The sequence below is a fragment of the Falco naumanni genome, chromosome 2 (genome assembly GCF_017639655.2).
Source record: "Falco naumanni isolate bFalNau1 chromosome 2, bFalNau1.pat, whole genome shotgun sequence".
Classification (NCBI taxonomy): domain Eukaryota; kingdom Metazoa; phylum Chordata; class Aves; order Falconiformes; family Falconidae; genus Falco; species Falco naumanni.
Window position 1 is genome coordinate 20753488 of NC_054055.1, and position 23705 is coordinate 20777192.

A 23705-nucleotide genomic window follows, 5' to 3' on the forward strand; every position below is an offset into this window, starting at 1 on the left:
TAAAGTCTTTAAGTTCCTCCACTATGTGAAGCCTCTGAATTTTGGTTAAACTTGCTGATACTTTTGCTGTTGTGCTTTCCTAATTCCTTTGTGGATAGTTGTGCTGAAACAGGCATAACATTTAGAGTCTCTCCAAGGTCTACAAAACTGGTAATGGCTTGCAGGGAGGGAGACAGCAGTAGAAAAATTGACTTTTTTTCCCTTTTATGTTGATGCCTTGCAATACACCTATAACATATTATTTTACTTATACATAAGTAAACTTTAGGTTTTGTTTTTATGATGCTAGTTATCATGGCAGCAAGGTGCTCTTATAGAGCCCTTCAACGTCATACCCACAAGATAGAGGTTTTAATGAAGCCCTGATAGAAGTCCAGGGAGGATACACGAGTGCTGAAATGTTCAACAAGACTCTTTTTCAGTTTCCTAATTCAGTGAAGCCAGTTTCCAATACTTGTTTCTCCTCTTTAATGCCATAGCATCCTTCTTTATGCTGCTCTTTACTTCTGGGTATACTGATAATATCACAGTAATTTTGCCACCACACAAAGAAGCACGGCTCAGGAAGGAATGTTGCAAACAGGTACTGAAGTGAAATATCTGCATAATTGTGACCAGCAACATCCTAACAATTTTTGTGGGTCCAAGATATGGCTAGAGCCTTTGCATAAAGTTTATATTTGGCAACTGTTCAGTAATATGGTCAGAAGTAACAATAGAAGCATTTGATGTTACTGAAAACCTGATATGTAAATAAAACTGTTCCTTACAGCAAAAATACACAAAATATTTTAAGATAGCATGCTGGGAAACATTTTCAGATACTGCAAATGGATTGGTAACATGCTTATATTTTACCATGAAGAATAAGAACAGATTTGAGCTGGCAACCTAGTATTGTATATTTTTCCAAAATAGATATGAATACATGATTGACAGCCTAACTGAAACTCCAAAACAAAGTGATTTAATAAAATGTTCAAACCCCAAACGGGACAGAATTCATGTGGGAAGAACCCCAAACTTACGTGTTTACACCTAAAAGGACATCCCCTTCAGTCAGAAAAGAATAATTGAAAGTAAAGCTAAATCAGCCACTTTGGTAGCACTAGGCACTTAACACTAGTACCTCTTCTTTAAAAGCACCGAGCAAAAATTAATTCTTGGAATAGTTTTGCCTTTGTGCACACTATTTTCACTGTAGCTGTAACAGAGCACAAGAATAGCTACTCCAAGCCCTGAGCACAAGTTTTCTGGTGCTGTACAGAAGCAGACAATAGCTCTCAGAATAAGGTACAGCTAAGACTAACCAGTATCTACAGATTTGTGTTATTCATGTAATCAATCTACCTGTTCAGTTTTTGCTGCTGTTGCACAAGACGCTAAAAACTAAGCTCTAGCAGTATAAAATATCTTCTGACCAAAGTCTGACAAATTGCACCCTAGGAAAGATGGATTCACCTACAGCTTCTGCTTTGAGAAAAACCTGCTTCCCAGCACTCAGTCACTGTGTGCTTAGACCGCGACCCCTGCCTAACACCTCACTGGCCAAATCAGCTCAGGGATAATTACTGCATTTGAACTTCTCATCAAGGTAAACTAGACTTCTTTCCAGCTAAACTTGCCAGTAGCATCACAGAAATGGTGGCAAGTCTTAACCACTTACCAGAAAAATAACACCAGTGAACTTGAGATTTCTTCTAAACTAAATATGACAAGAACACATAAACTATTTTAAAAATTAAATCAGAATAATCAACATTAACCAAAGAAGTGGGTTACCGTTCTATTATTCATGGATTTTTGATGCACAAGTGCTTAGGAAGGGTGACTTTCATAAACCCTATGCACCGCCTAAGTTAGTAAATACCTTGAACACTGATAATTACCCTAAGTACTATTTCTGTAGATATGTGACCTACTAGAATATTAGGTGATGGAAAATAAAAAATGCTAATACCTTTTGACATTTTTAATAACACATGAATTATCAAACAAAATGGACTGAGATTGCCATTTAAAATGAAACCTGATAATCTTCATCAGCTTTCAGCTCAAATAGTCACTTAGGTAAATCATGTAAACATAAGCTGACTGTGATTGTAATACATCATTCACTTTCCATTGTCCACCCACTTCTCTTGCTGAAAATTTCAAAGCTTGGCAGATCATCCAACAAGAAGGAAGAGAGGAGAGCAACACACTTGCATAAACCAAGTCTAATCCTATTACATGCAGCTGACTGATTTTTAAAATCAATTCATCCTTATGAACAACCATTTGAAAATATAATTTTTATATAATATACTGAAATACTGTACCACATCAACAGTAACCTAAAGATCATACATTAATGGAGTACTTCACAGAACTGCTACGTTGCTATCCATACAACTACACACGGAAAAAGGAAGTGGCAAATAGGATTAGAAATGCTCTTTCAGCTTTTCATCAAGATTTTTCTCCTCTCTGACAAACGCTTAACCTACCTTTCTATCAGTAGTAACTGTTTTACACAATGGCTTACAAGGCAATGCCACCTACTTACAAGTATTCTCCACAAAGCAAGAGGAAGATTAGTGGCAATGAACTGTCAAAGTGCAGTAACCCATTTTTGACAATACAGGACCGTTTCTTCTCCCGTGTCACAAACAGAAGGGTACTTGGCAACTTCTCATTAGTCTAAACGGTCAGTTGACTATATTTGATATCTACCATCACACAGGCAATGGTTGGAAAGTTCTGCACAAGATAAGCCCTCAACAAATACAAACCCCTGTAACTACAAGGTCCCCTTCCCAGTTGTTCCTCTAAATGTGAAACAATGTGAGAACAGAAATCGCTGAGATTATTGTAGATGCAGTTCAATTCTGTAGCAGTAATTTAGAAAATCTCACATGGGAAGACAAGAATTTCTCCCTTCCTCACTAAAATGGAAGTTCAAAGACAAGGGGAAAATCAAGTGCCAAAAAAGGAAGAAACTGCATAAACACAAGAGAGGAAGTTGTCTTTGCAGAAGGCAAAGGCAGGGCTGGGAGAATGAAAAATTGCTCACTATAAGAGATCAGGTTCAAGACCATCCAGGGAACCTGAAGGTGCACAAGTCCATGGCATCTGATGAAATGCATCCACGGGTCCTGAGGAAACTGATGGATGAGGTGGCTAAGCCACTATCCATCACATTTGAGAAGTCTTGGCAGTCTGGTGAAGTTCCCACTGAATAGAAAAGGCGAACTATAACCCCCATTTTTAAAAATGGAGAAAAAGAAAACCTGGGGAACTACTGGCCAGTCAGTCTCACCTGATGCACAGATCCGGATCAGATCCTCCTGGAAACTATGCTAAGGCACATGGAAAATAGGGAGGTGACTGGTGACGGTCAACATGGAATCACTGAGGGCAAAAACTGAGCCTGACAAATTTGGCATCCTTCTATGATGGGGTTACAGTGTTGACGGACGAGGAAAGAGCAACTGATATGATCTACCTGGACTTGTGAAAAACTTTTGACACTGTCCTGCACGACAACCTTGTCTCTAAACTGGAGACATGGATTTGATGGATGGACCAATTTGTGGACAAAGAACTGGCTGGATGGTCACACTCAAAGAGCTGTGGTCAATGGCTCAATGTTCAAGTGGAGACCGGTGATGGGTGGGGTTCCTCACAGATCTGTATTGTGACCAGTGCTGTTTAACATTTTTGTCACCGACATGGACGCTGGGATCAAGTGCACCCTCAGCAAGTTTGCTGATGACACCAGGCTGTGTGGTGTAGCTGACATGCTGGAGGGAAGGGATGCCACCCAGAGGGACCTTGACAGGCTTGAGAGGTGGGCCTGTGCAAACTTCATAAAGTTCAACAAGGCCAAGTGCAAGGTCCTGCACCTGGGTTGGGGCAACCCCCAGCATCAACACAGGCTGGGCAGAGAATGGATTAAGAGCGGGGGAGGAGTTGGGGGTGTTAGTGAACAAAAACCTCAACATAGTTCAACATTGTGAGCTTGCAGCCCAGAGAGCCTGGGCTGCATCAAAAGAAGCGTAACCAGCAGGTCACGGGAGGGGATTCTGCCCCTCTGCTCCACTTTCCTGAGACCCCTCCTGGAGTGCTGCATCCAGCTCTGGGGCCTCCAGCACAAGAAGGACATGGGCCTGTCAGAGTGAGTCCAGAGGACCATGATCAGGGGGCTGGAGCACCTCTCCTGTGAAGACAGGCTGAGAGAGTTGGGGTTGTTCTGCCTGGAGAAAGCTCCCGGAGGACCTTAGAGGAGCCTTTCAATACTTAAAAAGGGGGCTTATATAAGACAGACGGGGACAGACTTTTTAGTATAGCCTGTAGTGATAGGACAAGGGGCAATGGCTTTAAACTGAAAAAAAGGGTAGATTTAGATTAGATATTAGGCAGAAATTCTTTACCATGAGGGCGGTGAGGCACTGGCACAGGCTGCCCAGAGAAGCTGTGGCTGCCCCATCCCTGGCAGTGCTCAAGGCCAGGCTGGATGGGGCTGTGAGCAACCTGGTCTGGTGGGAGGTGTCCCTGCCCATGGCAGGCGGGGTGGGACTAGGCGATCTTTAAAGTCCCTTCCAACCCAAACCGTTCTATGATTCTATGAAATGAGACTACAGGCAAATAACCACGCAAACAACAAGGCAAGCTGTTACCTATGAAATGGAAATCACCAATAACAACTAGGCATCTGGAGTTACCACAAAGCAAACCTATTCCTAGATCTCTGGGTGCACCACGCACTATGAAGAAGATTATTTAAGACTGGGTACTGGGTAACAAACTACTGTTATTAAGCCAACTGACCCAGATGAAGATGATTTGAGGACAGTCTGGGGGATCTAAACAGTTAAGCTAAATAAAGAAGGAATAGAGCAAAGATTTTCTATTTGAAAATGCACACTTTCTCCTGATAGTTTTCTGGATCATTTTATAAGGAATTGCTTTTCATAGCAGAAAGACATAAATCAAGCACTTCACAACAACAAAAAAAGGGAAAAATATCCAAAGTATAACAAATGATCAATGATCTAGGATCAGTAAGTTTTTTAGTGGATGAGTAAAGGATGCTCTTTATGCACTACTTGGATAGCTTTTCTTCTTCAGGCACCATGAAGAAAACGGGTAGGAATGCCACAAAATACTTTTCCAAGACCTGTGTGTAGAGTTCCGCATGTGCACAGTCATTCTAACTGCACATTAACTCATATACAAGTCACAGTTCTCAGCTGTTACAATACAGTGAACTGCACTGCCTAATGATAAAGAACCAAGTTAAGAAGCCCAACCTCAAACGTTTCACAAACAAAGCATTTGTAAACCAACCCTTCACGGGTTTCAACTAGCAGCTCTTACATTTAAGCATAAGCTTTAGGAACAACACGCTACTGCTCCATGTTCTCTGTGTCCCACTTCACGCACACATTCTGCCAGTTTTTAATTGCATCTGCACAGGAGGACGTGGTGGGGTAGGGAGGAAACTGAGCTCAATCCTTTCATTGGGCGAAATCCACAGTGTAAGTTTATGCTGCACAGCATGACAATTTCAGAAGGAATTGTACTTAGGGGACTTTTCCCCATGAAGAATAAAGAGCTGTACTTTCTTACCAAGATATTTCCTAACTGACTGAAGTATCTCCCTTCACTTGTCTTCTTTTTCTATTAACATCAGAGGTTTTTGATTTTTTCTTCATGTCTTCTAGACTGCTTTCTACTACATCCTTTCTAAGCTGAGGGGGACCAGATCAGCATGTAGTTCCACAACTACACAGAGTCTCCCTGGATTTACACCTCCCAGCAAAACTAAAAAACAAACAAAGCAAAACAAAAAAGAACAAATAAAAAAACAACAAAGAAACCAGGCATCATGTGAGTCCATGGTAGTTTCTAGCATAGTTTAAAAGACAATTTACTTATAATTTCTAGTCCAGAAAAGAACTCTGATTTCCTGGATCCTACTCTGTTTTGCAAAATACATGTTAGCAAAGAATGAAACCTGAGTAGTCTGGGAAATACAGTCAAAAGACACAAAAGTTTTTTGGGAAAAAAATAATCAAAAAATCAGTAAATGCTAGAAATATTATAAGGTTGTTAGCAACAGTCCCAGCTCACAGTTCAGGTGTACTTGTTGTTTGTCAAAGGATTTTTAATCCATTTATCTAACAGATGGCACTTACACCCTAAGGAAATCAAAACACTGAATAGCTGGAAAATGTACAGTCTCCTCCACCCCCTTACTACACACTAAGCAAACTCCAAGTTGAGGATCTAGCTCAGCTGGAAGTGCAAGCGAGGAGACAGGGAGAAACAGTCATCTCTCCTGATCTGCATATATTTATACAGCAAGGGACAAGCACTGCCAACTTTAATTCCGGCGTTACTTAGCTTACAAGTAATTAGCTTTGAACCCTTACTGCTGCTCTTTTAGTAAAAGGTTTCTTGTTGGAAGATAAATGTGTGCAAGGAGTAATAGAGACTGAACCTCTTCCAGGTTTTCCTGCAATGAAGGAATGGTGGGACTGCAAAGAAGATTAAAAAGAAAAAAAAAATAATCCACATTTATCCAGCAGTACTGGAATTGCCCTGCCCAGCAAAATATAACCAGTATGTATTTATCTGAAGGAATGTCAGGAATATATGAGACAGTACAGAATGAACAAAACAAAATAATCACACACAGAACCTCTCTCTAACAACACTAAGCAGATTTCCTAAGGCTTTGCTCCCAGATGATGCTATTGCCTTTCTTCCTGCTGCTCCCCATTGCTTCTGCTCTTACTTTCTACAAGGCAGAAAGTAACCAAATAGATGCAGTAGAAGCTTGACTTTAGCTCCTTCAGAAGAGACAGAAAAGGGGATGAGGAAATAGCAAGAAATAAGAAACCCAGAAATCCTCAAAAAATGTCAGAGAAGACCAGAGGGGAGAGGGGAACCAGGAAGGAAAGGAAACATTAAATGGAGGGAAAATAGAAAACCAATATTGTGCATTGCCTTAAGGAAAAGAAACCTTGAGGGAGGCCTGGAGCCAACACAGGAAGACACAGGTCCTAACAGACTCCTCCAGACAGAAGGTAGTGCTCCATCTGGGGGAACTATGGGGCCTACCAGACTCCCCATGCAGTCTTTTAAATAACCATACGTGTTAGTTACTAGTTTGGCATTTCCTAATAACAAACTGTTTGGTTTATCAATGCAGCTGACAGTGTTAAAGAACAGAAAACCTGTTACAAACACTGCACAGTGGTAAAACATGGGATACTACACTGCTGATCTAGTATACCTGGCAAAGCAGGACTCTGACAAAACACTAAATCTTTAAAAACTGTCTGGAAAAAAATATATACTGAGAGAGCCATTAAGAGCTTTTTCCTTTTCTTTTAACGCTCATATAAGATTCAGCATAAAGCAGCTGGAATCTTGGTGACTGCATGGCCCCAGCATATTCTGAAAAAAAACAGCTGTCAGAAGAATTTTTAAACATTGGGGATGCAGCATTATCAGTCAGATAATGCTTTTCTGATTGCACAAATTAATTTTCATCACTAGTAGCAATTACGACTGCTGAAATTAGTTATAGCAGACTACGTACAATACTGCAAGCAACACATTCCAAGAATATAAACAGGGGGGATGCTGAAAAAACAAAGCTGCTTGATTTAAAACTATGATTCCTTACTGCACCAGGATGTCAGCATCATCACAACACGTCTGAAAGACTACCCCTCCTCATCAGCCAATTAACTCATTCTTAAGAAGCTCATACCTGAGATATGAGAGTCCCTGCATCTGAAGTCTACAATCTAAGAAAGTTTCAAACACACAAGGAAAGCTGATACAGCTTACTTGTGAAGTGCAACCACCCGCATAATATTTATACAGACAGAATTCAGGCACGTGAATACACATGCTTTTCACAACAGAACAGAGAAAGACCTACCGATCCAGAAAGAATTTTCACTTCTTAAATAAAAACTTTGTGTGAAAGCTGCTGCAAGCCTCAGATCATTACTTCTGGATTCTCTGGGGTTTCTCACATCTTCAGGATTAAGGCTAGAGGTAGGAAAGAGAGTTAAGATCTCCAAAAGTTCAGTTCCAGGCAATTCTACTGTACTGTGTTGGTTAAGGCACCAAAGGACTGTGACAAGGAAAGGAGAACAAGTATGCCACACTAATAAACAACTTGATCTGCTGCTCAAAACATATACGGAACACAGCAAATGAACTTGGTGTAACAGCTTTAAATTTTGTGGTTTAGAGGAAGAGAAATTTCAAATATTGGTTACTAGACACTACTAACTAGTAGCATAGAGCAGATTAACAAGTGAAGTATCATTATAACTCATATAGTGGTCTGTTTACCAAGATGAAAATGCCTAAAGGGTAGTTTATAGTACTGTAGAACAGCTTTTTTTTTTTTTTTACCCCACTCTCTTTTTCTTTTGGTGGATGTGCTGCTCCAGCACTGTCCATCGCCATTTATTCCTTGGCCAGAGTCAGGCAGGGCCAAAGCGATCATTTGCGTTCTACTGAGGAGGGCATCAAATCAGTGACGAAACTGAACAAGAAATCTTGGAAAAGATGCTACTAGTTTACATATAAATTCCAAACCACATTAAAGTGGCTAGTTATGTTTAAATTGTTTCGAAAACAAAATTTTACTTATTGACGGACAGCAATTACAAAGCAAAGTCCCAGTGCTCTCTTCTTCCCCATCTAAGTTTACAGAACATGGTGCTATACCCTTCACATGAAAATAGTCAATCAATGCTGAAATGGAAATCTGCAGCTTAGGTGGGAATCTCTTTGCCCTCAAACATATGTCTGCACTTTGCAATGCACAAAAGAATTCTTGTCTGGTTTCTTGCAGCTCCCTTGGAACTGAACCCCCCCCCAAAATAAGAAAAACAACAAAAGTTTAAAGAAAAAAGAAGCTTCCTCTCTATCATAAATTTGAAAGCAATGACAAAACAAATCATAGGGTATAGGTATGCCAGACACCGTAATGAAGATGCATTTGTGTTGACCTACTGTGCATCCACTTCATCCCAGCAGACATTCAGAGGATAAGAGGGCGTGTGCAAGGTCCACAGCTCCCCTAATCTATGCTTCTGTCAGGACTATGAAGAAATTACCTCAGTGATTTCATGTAGAGAAGCAGACTGCCATCACATACTACATATGATTAAAAATAACAGTTGCGAATATTATACGCACAAAATTCAATTGCTATGGCTATGGCCAATTAGTTTAAATTGTCAATCTGATAAATGTGTTTCAAATCCTCAGTGAGCTGGTGGCTGCAATGAAAAGGTTCACAGAAGCGTGCATAATGGGCAAATCAATCCATCAGAATCCTTCCACGTTACATGTTCAGGGTTATGACAGAAATATTAGTTTAATCAAATGTATTCTTAATTACAGGAACGGAAGGACTTATCAGAGCTGTACTTTAAGCAATTTAAGTTTTATATTAACTGGAAGCTTCAACATGTTATTCTCAAACAGCAAAATACAGGTAGCATTTCCATACAGGCCATTTTCAAATATTAACTTATGTATTTTAGACTATTGATTTTAAAAATATTTCAGAATACAAGTATTTCAGATTCAGCAATTTATTTTCCATTGTCCTAGTTTTGGCTGGGATAGAGTTAATCTTCTTCACAGCAGCTGGTATAATATGTGTTTTGGATTTAGTATGAGAATAGTCTTGATAATACAGGGATGTCTTTGTTACTGCTGAGCAGCGCTTGCACAGAGCCAAGGCCTTTCTCTGCCTCTCACCGCACCCCACCAGGGCACTGGGGGGGCACGGGGAGCTGGGAGGGGACCCAGCTGGGACAGCTGACCCCAACCGACCACAGGGATGTTCCATACCATATGATGTCATGCTCAGCGTATAAAGCTGGGGGAATGAGAAGGAAGGTAGGGATGTTTGTGGTGATGGCATGGCTCTTCCCAAGTAACCATTAATGTGTGACGGAGCCCTGCTTTCCTGGGGATGGCTGAGCACCGGCCTGCTGATGGGAAGGGGTGAGTGAATTAACTGTCTTACTTTGCTTGCATGTGTGGCTTTTGCTTTACCTATTAAACTGTCTTTATCTCAACCTTTATCTCAATGAGTTTTCTTCCGATTCTCTCCCCCATTCTGCTGTGCTGGGGAGTAAGCAAGCAGCTGTGCGGGGCTTGGTTACTGGCTGGGGTTAAACCACGCCATCCATTTAACAACCTGAACTTGAAATAGTGATTCTGCCTTTACAAATCTGTTTGAAATTGCTAATTAGTAGGTTAAAATGTTGATATTCCAAATTGCTTTGGTTACCCACAGAGCTTCTCAAGGAAATTCAAAACAATACAAACACAAACTCGTAATAAATAAATAAAGCTACTTACACTTTTTTGGTATACGTACAGAACACAAGAGCTAACAGACCAGAGTTACTTCTAAACTAAGGTTAATTACATTGTTTTAAGTAAGAAGTTTGACTTAATAAAAGGGATCTAATTCACATGGTAATTTCAGTTATAAGCTCCACACACAAAAGATACCGGAAGATTTTGTAGCTGAACAGAAGTATCATTGCTTCATTATTCTTTTTTTGTTCTTTGTGGTTTGCAGATTCAAGAATAATTACTGACAATGAAAACTTCAATTCCTTTACAACTATCAAATAGCAGTGACAAGTTGTAGCCTACCCTGAGACTGCATCAGGACAACATAACCCTCTCCTTAGGTCTTCTATGAACAAAATAAACTCCATAATCTCTACATCCGCCAGACCACCAGAAGGATCTAGCCCTGAAACTGTGCTCCAGCTCCAGAAACTGCAGGGAGCTAAAGCAATGGCTCTTCAAAACCATCCATGGGAGGGTCATGAGATGAGATCCAGAACCAAAGCACCTTCACCATTAACCATCGGTATGCATGGTATCCCATGAGACTTTCCCAAAAACACTTAATGACAAACTGATCAAAGGGATTTGGAAACCTGTATTCACAGGAGTACAGACCAAATTCCTCCTCCACTCCTGTAAACGTCTCTCCACACTGAAATTACTGTTCACACCCACACCAAATCTAGACCCTCCAGCCTAATCACCAGGCTGTGGGCTAGATCTCAAGGAAAAGGAAATTCAAGGCAGAAACAGAGCTGTCAGGTAACAGAAGTCAGTTCCGGTAATCACAGAAATGATACACAGTGGATGCAGAATTTTCACAATATTTTAAAGATGCTATTTCTCCCAGCGGATTATTAGCAACAGCTACCCAAGAGATAAGAGCCTGTCCCTTTCTTGTTTAAATTTTGCCACATGGTGCAAAGATTTCTTGAGCTACATTCAACAAGTGTATCTCCAGTGCCCTGGCGGGTACTGGAGATTAAAAGAAAATGATCGTTTTCGTTTTAAGTATTTTTCTGGTTAAAACTCAACAGAGCATGCAACAAGGTGCAAAAAACAGAATGCTATACTGAGGATTATACCTGCAGTGACAGGATATCAGGTATCAATGCCTGAATCTGCCATATTTTTAAGTATGTGCTTCCTGCTCACCCTGGTGTATTTTGTAGATATATGCTCACAGAAATCCCTTCGTAACAGTGTAGAAAGATTCCTTACTTCATTGTGATTCCATGAAAATCTTAAATTATATTTATAAAGTGTATCAAGTATGTATTTTGTAAAATATGTAAAATCTTATACACAAGTACTAATTCCTCTGGAATAGCAAAATATGTTGGAGAGAAAGAGCAGGGGAGAAAAAGAGGACATGAGAAAAGCCAAAGCATGCATATTATCCTGCTGTTGCTGTTGATCTTTTAATGCTCTACAATTACTTAGCAAGAATTTACTCCTATGAAAAAGCACTTCTGACAACCGAGTGCTTGGCTCTCTCTCAGAAGAGATCAGTTTTACAGCCTGATAACAATCTCCATCCTCAACTTTATTCCATCAATTTGCCCTCGTCATTCCTTTCTAAAACAGAAACCCCCTCTCACGAAGGACTACGTGTTCAAGTTGGATTTCCCTAGGTTTTCACCAGGCTACATTTTTCTTAGGGATCTTGGATAAGCAGTCTCTGGTCTGCTAGTCAGACCTGTTTTTTCTGTTCTGCCTTGGACACCAGCATGGTGTCACTGCTATAGGATTGCCCATGGCTGGATTGATGCATCCAACTGTCATGGCTGAGCAAGTTTTACCTCCTGGCACTGCTTACAGATGTTGTCTGAACTACTTCTAGCAGATACTGATGCCTTCTTTTAGGGGCTAGTTACCATTTCTTGCATGATGTTGAGAGCTGATAGCTGAGGATCACAAAGCACATCAGTGCTGAGGAAGGAAACAGCACCTTCTCCCGACTCCTGCTCTGCTCCCCTACCCTGACACACAGACCTGTCCAGCTTCTCCAGAAAAATGCCTTTTCTACAAAAAACTTTCCTCGCTTCATAATCTTAACACATCAAAACTGCTCGAAGGCATCAGGATAGCAAAACACTAAACTCACTAAAGGAGAAATACAGTCCTGTTTAGCTTCATTGCAGCTAACAGTTGCTTGCAGAGCAAGGACCTTTAAATACTGGTTGAAACCTAAAATAGAAGTTCTTGATGTATACTAAGAAATCAGTAAGTGGTAGATTACTAGAAGTAAAAGAGCAAAGTCAGGAGCAGAGCACTGCACGGCACAGGGATGTCCTGCTTGAGGCCAGTGGCTGGCTTCACCAAGTAACACCCAGCTACTGCCCCTGAGCAGCTTTCCATGTTGCTGCTGCTTCTGCACTTTATTTCCTGGTCAAAAGACAATGCAGTTGTCTAATTTTTTCTACAACATCTTCAAGTGAACAGTATCATCTGTTTGAGAACTTAAGGTCTGCCATTTTATCAGCCCAGGTGCATTACCACTGCTGTTATCAAAACGTTTCCAGGCACAGCAGAGTAAGATGAGGTAAGTGAGGACAAAATTTCTTCATCTTACAACACTGCATTTGTATCTCATCAACTTCTCCTAAACTGGGAGACAATTAATTATCTGATGATAAAAAAAATCCTTCCTAAGTTTCCAGATTTTCTTCAATAGGAAGAGAAAAAAAGACTTTTATCTGTTTTCACAGCCTTTTGCACTCAAATTTAATTAATGGTCATAAATTCCAAGAAATACTTTCTCCAAAGCATCCGTTAAGAGCCTTCACTTCTTACCCAGTTATTTACTGCATGGGACTTTATCCAAGATGGAGTCAATAACACTGCAGCTACCTACTCATCCAATCCCCTGCTCAAGCACATTCAGCAGAGCCTGCCACAATTTGGTTGTTCAATTCCAGTTGCAGTGAGCCTGCCCCACACCAGCGCAGTGAAGGCTGAGTGAAACCTTCCCTGCAATTGCTCCTGTGGCAGGAGAAAAAGCAGGAGGCCCATCTCTCCTGTGATCTTTCCTTTTTGTTGGCACACAGACAAAAAACTGGGCTCATGCAAAGCATTAAGACTTTGAAATGAAAGAAGGGGGGGGGGGGGAAATCAAGTTAAAACAGAGATACTCCCCCTCCTCCACAAAACAATAGGCTACGAGTTAAAAAAAAATAGGTAGAGTAAATGAAAAACATCAAGAAGTCAAGATTCCTGGCACAGGAAAGGGATGAACGTGTACAGGACAGAAAAATCCTAAAACTAAAGAATATCACAATCCAAGAATCTAAGATTAAATTAAGGCTAAGACTAAAACCCACAAGTGTATGGTTTAAAGGGCAAAAATAAATAAAATGTAAATCAAAGTTTTAGTTCCAAATAAACTCCCTTTTCATTTTGGAAGTAAACAGCATACGTTAAGAATAACATGCCAGGCCCATCCAGTCAGCAACAGGGCACAACCAACAACAGGACAATGGAAATTATACTGAAGCAGAGATGTAAATGTCATAATTGATGAATTATTATTTAATATTTAGAATGGGAAAGTAAATTGCCATTTTGGTCATGTCAGACCCAGTGGGGTACATATTAGTGAAAGATAATAAGTAATACTCTGTAACCCAAGGAGTTAACAATGTGAGAGAGATCCAGTTAGTAAAACAGAAAAGGGGAATCAAATGGGTAGATGTGGAACACCAAATTATGACCACAGCCGCTTTGAAGTGACTGGCAGCTCATAATTGTTGATCGAGCCCTTTTCTCCAGCTGTTAGACTGCATTAATACAGCTAAAAATACCTTTCCTGCTTTTTTGGTTCTCCTTATTGCCTTCTCTCTTAAGAAAGCGCTATTAATTGCTGAAGGAGTTGTTTATGGCTGAGTAAGTGAGTCACAAGCCACATTCTGAAGCCAACAGTGAAAATGCAAATGTTTTTGAACTCCTGATTTAGGCAGCATGTATTTTCTAAACTAGTTTCCGTTTCAATAGTTTCTGTGTTTACTGTTTCCTCCTTTTTCCCAGGTGTCTCCTAGGAGTTGCTTGAGTCATACCCCACACACACTATGGAGAACTTCAGCTACTGTGGCTTCATCTCTAACATTCTGTGAAGCAGGGAGTGTTCTTAATTAATTCCTCAGACACCTAGCAGACGGAAACTGCCACCTTTATCTGCCGTCTACAGCTCCCTACCACTTCCAGGCGTGAACGGCCCAGCTCCAAGCTGGCAGACTTTCCCAATGGAAGCATCTTCCCTGAAATGAGCCCCACTGAAAATGACAGGACTCAGCTGCATGTGGTACTGGCAAAAATAGCCTCTGAACAAGACAAAAAGCCCAACAGTTTTCATCAAGGAGACATGTCAGCTCCTGAGGCTTGCACCTTCTTGCAGAGAGTGAGCTAAGCGCTTCAGGAATAAAATTAAGTCAAAGTAATAGCAGTTTGCACAGTTGGTACTCTCAGAAAGCATATGCCAATTTCACACTAGACCAGGGCCAGTAAGTCAGCTTTCTAAGTGCAAGCACTGCACAGAAGAGAGGCGGAGGTACATCAGATTGCAGTTTTATCTTACGTGGTTTTGGGGATGAGGCTCTGCGTTTAACTTGTACTGTACCCGTGGGGGCCACACCCCACACACGGGTATATCATTCCTCAATAGAGATCAACTTCATTCATTTTCCAACAGGAAAAGATATTCATTTGCTTTGCAAAGAATAGGATAGAAGTACATCAGCAAGCAGATCCTTTTGAAAGGAATGGGTTTATTTCTCCAGCTGCTGAATAACAAGACATTCGGTGGTTTTTTTTTAATTCCTTAAAAAGAGCCAGAACTAACAAGCAGCATTTATGAATGTGATACAGCCCGATTTGATCAATGTTTTCTCCCTGTATCTCCCTATATTAAGATGTTTGTTAATCATTCATTCCATAATTTTCCTAAAAATGCTTGCTCGATACATTAAAAAGTAGGCAACTCTATATATTCAATTACATGCAGAAAACTTCTATTGCTTGATTGGGGAGTCACGATGCCAACAGCTTTCATAGCTTGCCATCTCTGAAGACAGAATCATACTTAATACTTAGTATAACTAGGCTTTTCATCTTAAACTGTAATTACTTTCCACTTCAGAACTACAGAATGAAGCATCTTCCTATACTTAAGCCTCCCAGCACACAGCCAGCTTGCAAAAATTGAACAAAGAACATTATCGATTTTCTTAAGGGAGTAAGATATTTGCTAACTGCCAAGAACTATAACTATTCATGTGTAGCATAAGGAGATGCAGTGTGAGAAATGACACGCATTACTCCGTCCATATTCTGGAAAATCATTGCAGCTGAATGAAATCTCAGTTTATCACAAACCAAGCAATATGAAAAACTAGGACAGCCTCTAGGAAATTAGGAGTATGCATATAAAAAAATAGGATAGCAAAGGTTTCATTTCTGGGTCTAACTAGGTGAATGAATAAACTTCAATGTAAATACTCGCTGTTTAAATATAAGGTTCAGCAGAAACAGGTTTAAATGAGATTTGACGAAAAAAAAAATAATAATCTTACCGCCTGCAAGTTATAAACATGACCGAGTATTCAGAGGAAAAAAAAAAATGGCATCAGCATTGCAGCTGAAATTGCAACTCAATTGATATACAGAATAAAGAGGTTGCAATTCCAAAAGGCTTCCATACCTTTTATGTATTCATACATACATACATACACATGCAGTCATACATTCTCAGTATCCTTAAACAGCAACTCATTATAACCACATCAGAGCAAGGGAGTAAGAAAAAGCAAACAAACAGAAAATGCCTTTAAAGAGTCATTAATCACAACATTGCTTATTAAAGAAAGGATTTAAATAGTTAAAAAACAGGGTTTCAAACCCACAATCAGTAGATGGATCAAAATAACAAAAATACTTACCTGTGCATTCTTATTCCTGGCTTCTCTCCTTGCTGCTTTTTCTTTTAGCCTTTTCTCCTAAAACAAACAAGATGCACAGTTTTAAAGCAAACTCCTGGTTGTTTGTTTTTTTCTTTTAGTATTTTAAGATTAAAGTTGAGCCACCTAGATATTTTTGATGTACATATGGTATACCGCTCGTATTCACCCTACATGTTACTGATGAAAAAGGATAAATAAAAAGATCTGATTGAGGTATTACTCATCCTTCTTGCTGTTAAAGTAAATAAAACTACAAGAATGATTCAAACTCACATTTAATCTTCACCAAGGCTTGTTACTCTTAAAGGAATGATGTTGCTAAGTATTTTGGCAAGTTAGTATTTGTCTCTAAAACAAGGTTGCTAGAATGGCATCAAGAGATCCAACTTCTCATATTTCTCAACGGCTTAATACGAAAACCAATCCATTTAACAAACTTCCTAACTTCAGAATTGGTAAAACAACTGGGGAGTGACAACTGGGGAGTGAAAGCTAAACCAAGCTCTCTCCAGCCTTCACATCCCCGTTATTAGCAAATGCTCTAGCATAGCATTTGCTTAGTAATTGCATCGGTTCAGAAACTACAGCATTAAGTTCTCTCTACCAAAGGGATTCTGCTATGGGAAAACGAGCAAAGGCATTGATAAAATTCATTCAAAGCTGCCTGCCAGATTTCTGAGCATACAAAAGTGGCCAAGATATTGACATTTATTGCTGCTTTTTTTGTTGTTGTTCTTATTGGGATTGGTTTATTTTTAAACCAACTGAAGGATCATCTCTAATATAGACTATGTCAGGTCCCTGCAATTGAACAGCCTTTAAATTATCTGTTTCATGGGGTAAGGAGAGAAATTCAGGTGAGGGCACATGTCCCTTAGAAGAGCACACCACTCCCTCTTTTTCTTTTGTCTTAATGATGCTGATGACATTAACGTTGAAACATTTTGCTAGCACAAAGATGTTTCTGGAGTACAACTCTCTCCGTTTATTTGAGCAATGCAGGCTATTCCTAGTATCAGCACATTTAGAACCAGCTCTACATAAAAGGGGACATTAACACCAGTCCAGGGGCAACACTTCAGCACAGAGAAGGCTGAAGACCAGTCACATTCCAGCTCACTTGTGGGTGTAACAAGAAAGCTATAGCTGCAGCAGTCCTGGTGCCATATCACCACAACGATGGTACCAAAGCATATTGGTAGGTATCACACAAAGTTGTTTAGAAAAAACAGTGTGTTTGAGTGCAGACTTGGGAAAAGGAGAACAGAGCCACCGGGATTTTCAGAATTGGTGTCTAAATTCAGTTTCTTGTGACCCATTTGTCTGGTATGTGCCATTTTCTCTCCCAACTGCCCTAAGTACAGAAGTGTTAATCTCTAAGTTAACCTCTCCTCCCCAAAATCAAAACTTAACAAATAGGTTTCATCGCCCCGGCCCCTACCAAAAGACAGGGACAAAACCACATGAGGTTTATGTCTCCCTGCTTTATACAGTTCTCCAATGCTGTGTGCAAAGCTGTCTGGTTCAAACACCTCAACACACTCAGAGATACATGTCAGGGCCTCCAGTGCATGATAAGAAACACAACAAAAACGCCACTGCTGTAGGCAAATACAACACAGCTGCCTTATTAGTTAAGGTTTGTTAAAGTTAAAAAAGCAGTAAAAAATAATAATTTCATTTAAGGCTGCAAGGGCAGCACATGGAGCAAAAGAAGCCGCCAGGACCAAGTACTGTCTGGTACGGACACAGTGTGCTCTCTAAAAAACTAGACCTAAGCATCATGACCTCAGAGTCATAATGGGGTCATCCATGTTATGATTCCTTCTCTTCCAAGTCAAATTTGTACTCATTTCTGATCATTTTTACTTATGCTTTTCTAATGATTTTACTTAAGCTTTCCACTTTCACCCGCTGTTTTAAAATGGTTTAGTTGTGCATTCTTCATTCTTTGGGGTCACCACTGGGGTTACTTTGTTTTTTCTGCTAAAACTGTGACCATTTTCAAACTTTGCCACTGAAAAAGTGAAAGAGAACAGAGCTACAGAGTAATATGCAGATACTACAAAGCAGGATAAAGCAGCTTTTAAACTGAGTAGTACACAAAAATTTTAGATAGAAAAATTCTATGCTATATGAAAAGATGGTGTCTTAACTACAGTCACACTGAATCTCGTTTTAACTTATGGACACCATCTCTTGCCCTCTTGAACTGCACTGCTGTGAAGAGATGTGCTCCACCAATGTCTTCTCCGTGACACCTCGGTAAGCATTGGGGGTTACTGTCAGGTCCCCCCCAAAGCTGTCTCTGCTCCAGGCTGAACACAGCCAGCTCCCCCAGCCTTTCCACACAGGACCACCATTTCAGTGACCTCAGCTGCAGTTTGTCAATGACCTCCTGTATGGGGGGACAGCGGTGGTGTGTAGGATGCAGTGAATACTGAGTAGAGGAATGACCTCCCTCAAAGTGATTCAGTTAAAAGCATCAGGTAAGAGCTGATACAGTGTAAACCGCACCACTGTCACCCTGCATGCAATCCGGTTCTCTGCACCAACTACCTTATTCTGTAATCTTCCTCTTACTGGGCTATTTCACTTGCTAATGCAGGAACAGCCATCAGGCTCTAACTTAGGCTTCAGTTCTGGAAAACAATTATACACAGCTTCAAGTACATGTATAAGTACACACAGTGTGCTAAGCAAATGCTTAAATGCTTTTCCCCAGCCAGGACCTTATTTCCTGCTACCTAGAGGACAAATGTATTTTCTACCATGCCAAGGTAATATCTCCACATAAAAAATATATACCCTTTTATATGGCTGCACAAAACACAGACATTAACTACCTTGCCTTAGGTTACAAAGAAATGCTACAGCACAGCCAGAAACACAGATCTCCAAAGACTCAGATGAGTATTTTAACTGTGATGTCATTCATTCTTATATTGCTACTGCTAGCAAGAAATATGGGCACACAGACACACATGGACAATGTACTTTGAGATAGCTGTAAGAAGTAATCAAACGAGGCAAATTTGAATCAAACAATTCAATATTGATTTATTTCATGTGAATAGATTCTGTTCATCTAAGGATAAGTCTGTAACTACCTGTACTTACTAAGCTGTCCAACATTAGTTTTCATACATGGGAAAAAGTAACAGAAAAGTCTAGATTTTCTTGGAATATCTAAAGTAACACAGTAAGAATGCCAGGTTAATCACTGTTCTATCAAGCTATAAATCATTACTTGTAAAAATGGCACATAATTTAGAGAGGAAATTTTTTCATCTATTTCAATTTACTAGGGCAGGAAAACATAAGATCATGTTTCGAGGTATGAATACTTAATCATATATGTTACTGGCTGACACTCTGTTATAGTGTAACTTCATAACACAGCACCATAAGGCTGTCAGATAAAGCTCTGAAACATCACAATCTGATTAAATACTCTTATCTACAATAGCGAAGTCAAGCATCCATACTTTCCTCTGCATTTATACCGAACAGCTCTCCATACAGCAGCATCTTCACAGCTGCAAGATGTCCTTTCCAGGCTATCAATGCTGATGATGAGAAAGAACTCTAACCAAAAATCAATGCAATAATTTATTGGAGCTTAAACTCCTGAGAAAGTGCTTCTAGCCCCTTTAGACCACAACCAAGCAACCTCACCTTCAAGGCAGTAGCCAGAACATTCATTTATTATCACAGGTCAGCAACACCGCGTATGCAGGTTTTGAACAGTGGCTAAATGCAGATTATTTAGACATCATTTAAGGAACAGTTTGGATAGGTCAAGAACCACAGGTTCATGGACTTAGGAAACAGGAGGGGTGATGGGATCAATGTGCCTGACTAGCACAACACAATCACTGAATCACTCTACTGCAGTGGTTATATCCTGGTTCAGAAGAATATTCTATCTAGATTTTACAACATTTCACTGCAGGACAGTGCACCACAAGCTTTCAAAACTAGCTGCTGTTAATAGTCTGAGCCTACTTACCTTTGACTTTTAGACCATGTTCAAATAGTCTCCCAACCAGCTTGAAGGAATCTTCATTATCAAAGTTTAGGTCCTTATGTAGATAACGAACTTATTATGCTTCCTCTTAACTTTCTTTTGCAAGGTGAAGAAAATTAATTCTAGGTGTCTCTCAGCATATAGGTCTACTTTCCTAAATACTTCAGGAACAGACATATCTGAGATCTTGCCACCTCCCCAGTCCTACCTGTCACTTCTGTTTGTACATTTATAATTCTATCAGCCCTTTTGATCCTGTCAGAAAAATCCCACAGCAATAGTTCACATTGACTTGATCAACAACCACGTCACCCAAATCTTTGCCAAGGTCTGTATCTGTAAGGGAAGAGCTATCAGTCCTAAAATTCTATTTTAAATTTCTTCTTCCTAGAAATTTGTATTTCTGCCTATCTTAAAACACTGTTTTCTTTATTTGAGCCCAACTTAGCAAGAAAGCTTTTTCCATGTCACTAAAAAAAAGTATCTTGAAATAACACACTTCCCATAAAAAAAATCCCATGGGTTAGCTAGAAACACGCTTAATCAGAAGCTGGTTTGAGATGTTCCAGTGACTGAGGCTTCGGTTCATTTAATTTGTGCCATGTTTATTTATTAATCAAAATACTTCAGTAAAAAGCCTTGCAGAAATTTCAGTGTATTCCACAAATGTATTTACAAACCAGATTCTGCTCTAATAAAAATATAACGCACACAGTTCATTACACATCTACTTTCCACAAAGCCACACTGGTTAGCATTATATTCCTTTCATTTAGTTCTTCATTAATGGTATTGCACAGCTCAGAGACCTTCTTGATCAGCTTTTTAAAATTTCCTGTAAATTACCCTTTTTTCCCCTCCCCAGTTACACATCTAGTTAACAAGGATGTCTAATAACCTCAATAATCACAGGGATGAAAGTTTTCAGTCATCATCATGTAATATGGCTAAATCATTTGGCTTTTAACCAAACAGAAAAATGTATGGTTACTGAAATCTTCTACCTTTCCTGCACTAGAACCAACAACAGAACCAGCTCTGCCCAACACAGTGCCAAAGCCACGAATAAAGCAGCTTCTAATACATGGAAAAGCCACTCACTGTTCTTAACTCTGAAGCTAGGAAGTCTGCCACTGGCTTCTCTTCACACTCCGTTTCCTCTTTCTTTCACTGTTGAGCTTTAGACCAAAAACTCGTAACCCTTTCATTTCTCCTCAAGGCTCCAACACGCTTATTAAAAAGAAAATACTCTAACATTTACATTCTACGTTCTCAAGTTGGCAAAAAAAAAATATTAATAGTAGCATGGCAGCTCTCTGTCATTGCTGAGGTTAGGAATATGTGAAAGATGAGTACATAAACAGTTTAAAAGCCAAGTTTTAGTTATAAAAAGAGAAAACCCAGCAATTTTGAAAGCTGAAGGTTCTTCCCTGCCCCCACCCCAGGAAATCCCCTCTTTGACTCACTTCTTTCTACAGTTGACTACATTTTACTTTGTCCAGAGGGTTAAATGTGATATGGAAAAAATACAGTGTTTATTGCCATGTATAATTAACAGCTTTGTTTCTTATAGTATTTTTTTCAGCTTTTTAATTTGTAAACATTTTTGTATAATAAAAGTCTCCTTTCCTTCTCTTTAAGGATATGTACATGGGTCGTAACTGCTCAGATTTACATTAAATAAATTCCTTTATTTGGTGACATACTGCTGTTTTACCAGCCTGAAATTTCACTGACCTATTTGTTTACCAAAAGGCAAGAAATTGTTTCACTCAATACAACTAATGCATCCTATGGCACATTTAGCCCTGAGAGAATTTAAAAAGCCTACGGCAAACCTATTTCCTGTAAAAATGTCACGCTTATCTGAGTCATCTGAAGTCTTTTCATTTAAATGCTCAAGAACTACTGCAGATTTTGATCAAATATTTTAACAATGTATTTTTAATAATTGATCCTTTACACACTGATGCCATAATTTGGAGGTACCAACCTACTCTATTTAACACCTGAGGTGATGGTCTACCACACAACAGATCTTAGAGGTGGCCAAGGTTTGGAACAAATCACTCTGTTGCCTGGAAAACTGTCATTTGCAGATACATCTTAGCTGGAACGAGTACCTGATATAATTTTGTGGTATTTTATTATCTCCTGTCATTTTAGAGGGACAGGACATAGCTAAGGATAGCCAGATGTGTTGCAGAAAATACACACAGCTGTTCAAAAGTTCATAGCATTTCTCACATATTGGCATCGTCATATTCAAGAGCTGATTTCCTCCCAAATTCTGAAGTACATATATGCTCTGTAAAGTGACTGCGGCATCCCACATTTGTCTTCTCTCAGATTTCAGGCCAAGTCTGTCCTGCTTACATGAAAAATATTTTTTTATTATCATTATCTGCTCTGCTTGCAAGCAACTTGGTATCTGAAAATCCAGCTCTAATAAATAAGGCACCAGCCCATAAAGCAAAATTACTATCTAGCTACACAGCCAGCACACACGAGCCAACACAGAATGAAACTGTGACCTCTTCCATAGCAGTTGTGCTCTGCACAGGTGGAAGGAAGAAAAATGAGAACTATTTATTTTACATACATTTTATATTGCTATGTAGTTTAATATTTGTCTTGTTACAGAGATTAGCAAGTCATCTACATGCAAGCAATGCTCCAACCACTGAAACAAACCAACATTCCCTACTGAAAAGATAAAATTGAATCAACTTATTGGTGTTTCTTTGAGTATTATTTAAAAAGACAACAACTGGTTTCAGATGGGATAAAGTTAATTTTCTTCTTAGTAGCTGGCACAGTGCTGTGTTTTGGAATTAGTATGAGAATAATGTTGGTAACACACTGATGCTTTAGCTGCTGCTAAGCAGCACTCACGCTGAATCAAGAATTTTTCAAGTTCCCCGTGCTCTGCCATGGAGCAGGTGCACAAGAAGCTGGGAGACAGCACAGCCAGGGCAGGTGACCCAAACTAGCCAAAGAAATATTCCATACACAGAATGTCAAGCTCCGTATATAAACCGGGGGAAGCTGGCCAGGAGCCACGGATCACTGCTTGGGGACTGACTGGGCATTGGGCAGTAGGTGGTGAGCCATTGTATTGTGCATCACTTATGTTTTTTTCCCTTGGGTTTTATTACTCTTTCTCTTCCCTTTTCATTACAATTATTATTGTAATATTTTATTCCAATTATTAAATTGTTCTTATCTCAACCACAAGTTTTACCTTTTTCCCATCCCTCCTCCCCACCCCACTTGGGGGGTGAGGGGTGGGGTGTCAGAGCGAGCGAGTAGCTGCGTGG

At 39.7% G+C, this 23705-nt stretch overlaps 1 protein-coding gene across 1 annotated transcript in view; it reads right to left on the reverse strand.

Moving 5' to 3' along the window:
- The window catches only part of DDX10 (DEAD-box helicase 10), a 191486-nt gene that overhangs the window by 45186 nt on the left and 122595 nt on the right, over window positions 1–23705 (reverse strand). Inside the window, exon 16 of the mRNA XM_040583764.1 lies at window positions 16335–16391. Within this exon, the coding sequence (XP_040439698.1) occupies window positions 16335–16391 (57 nt within the window). The remainder of the gene's footprint in view (window positions 1–16334; window positions 16392–23705) is intronic.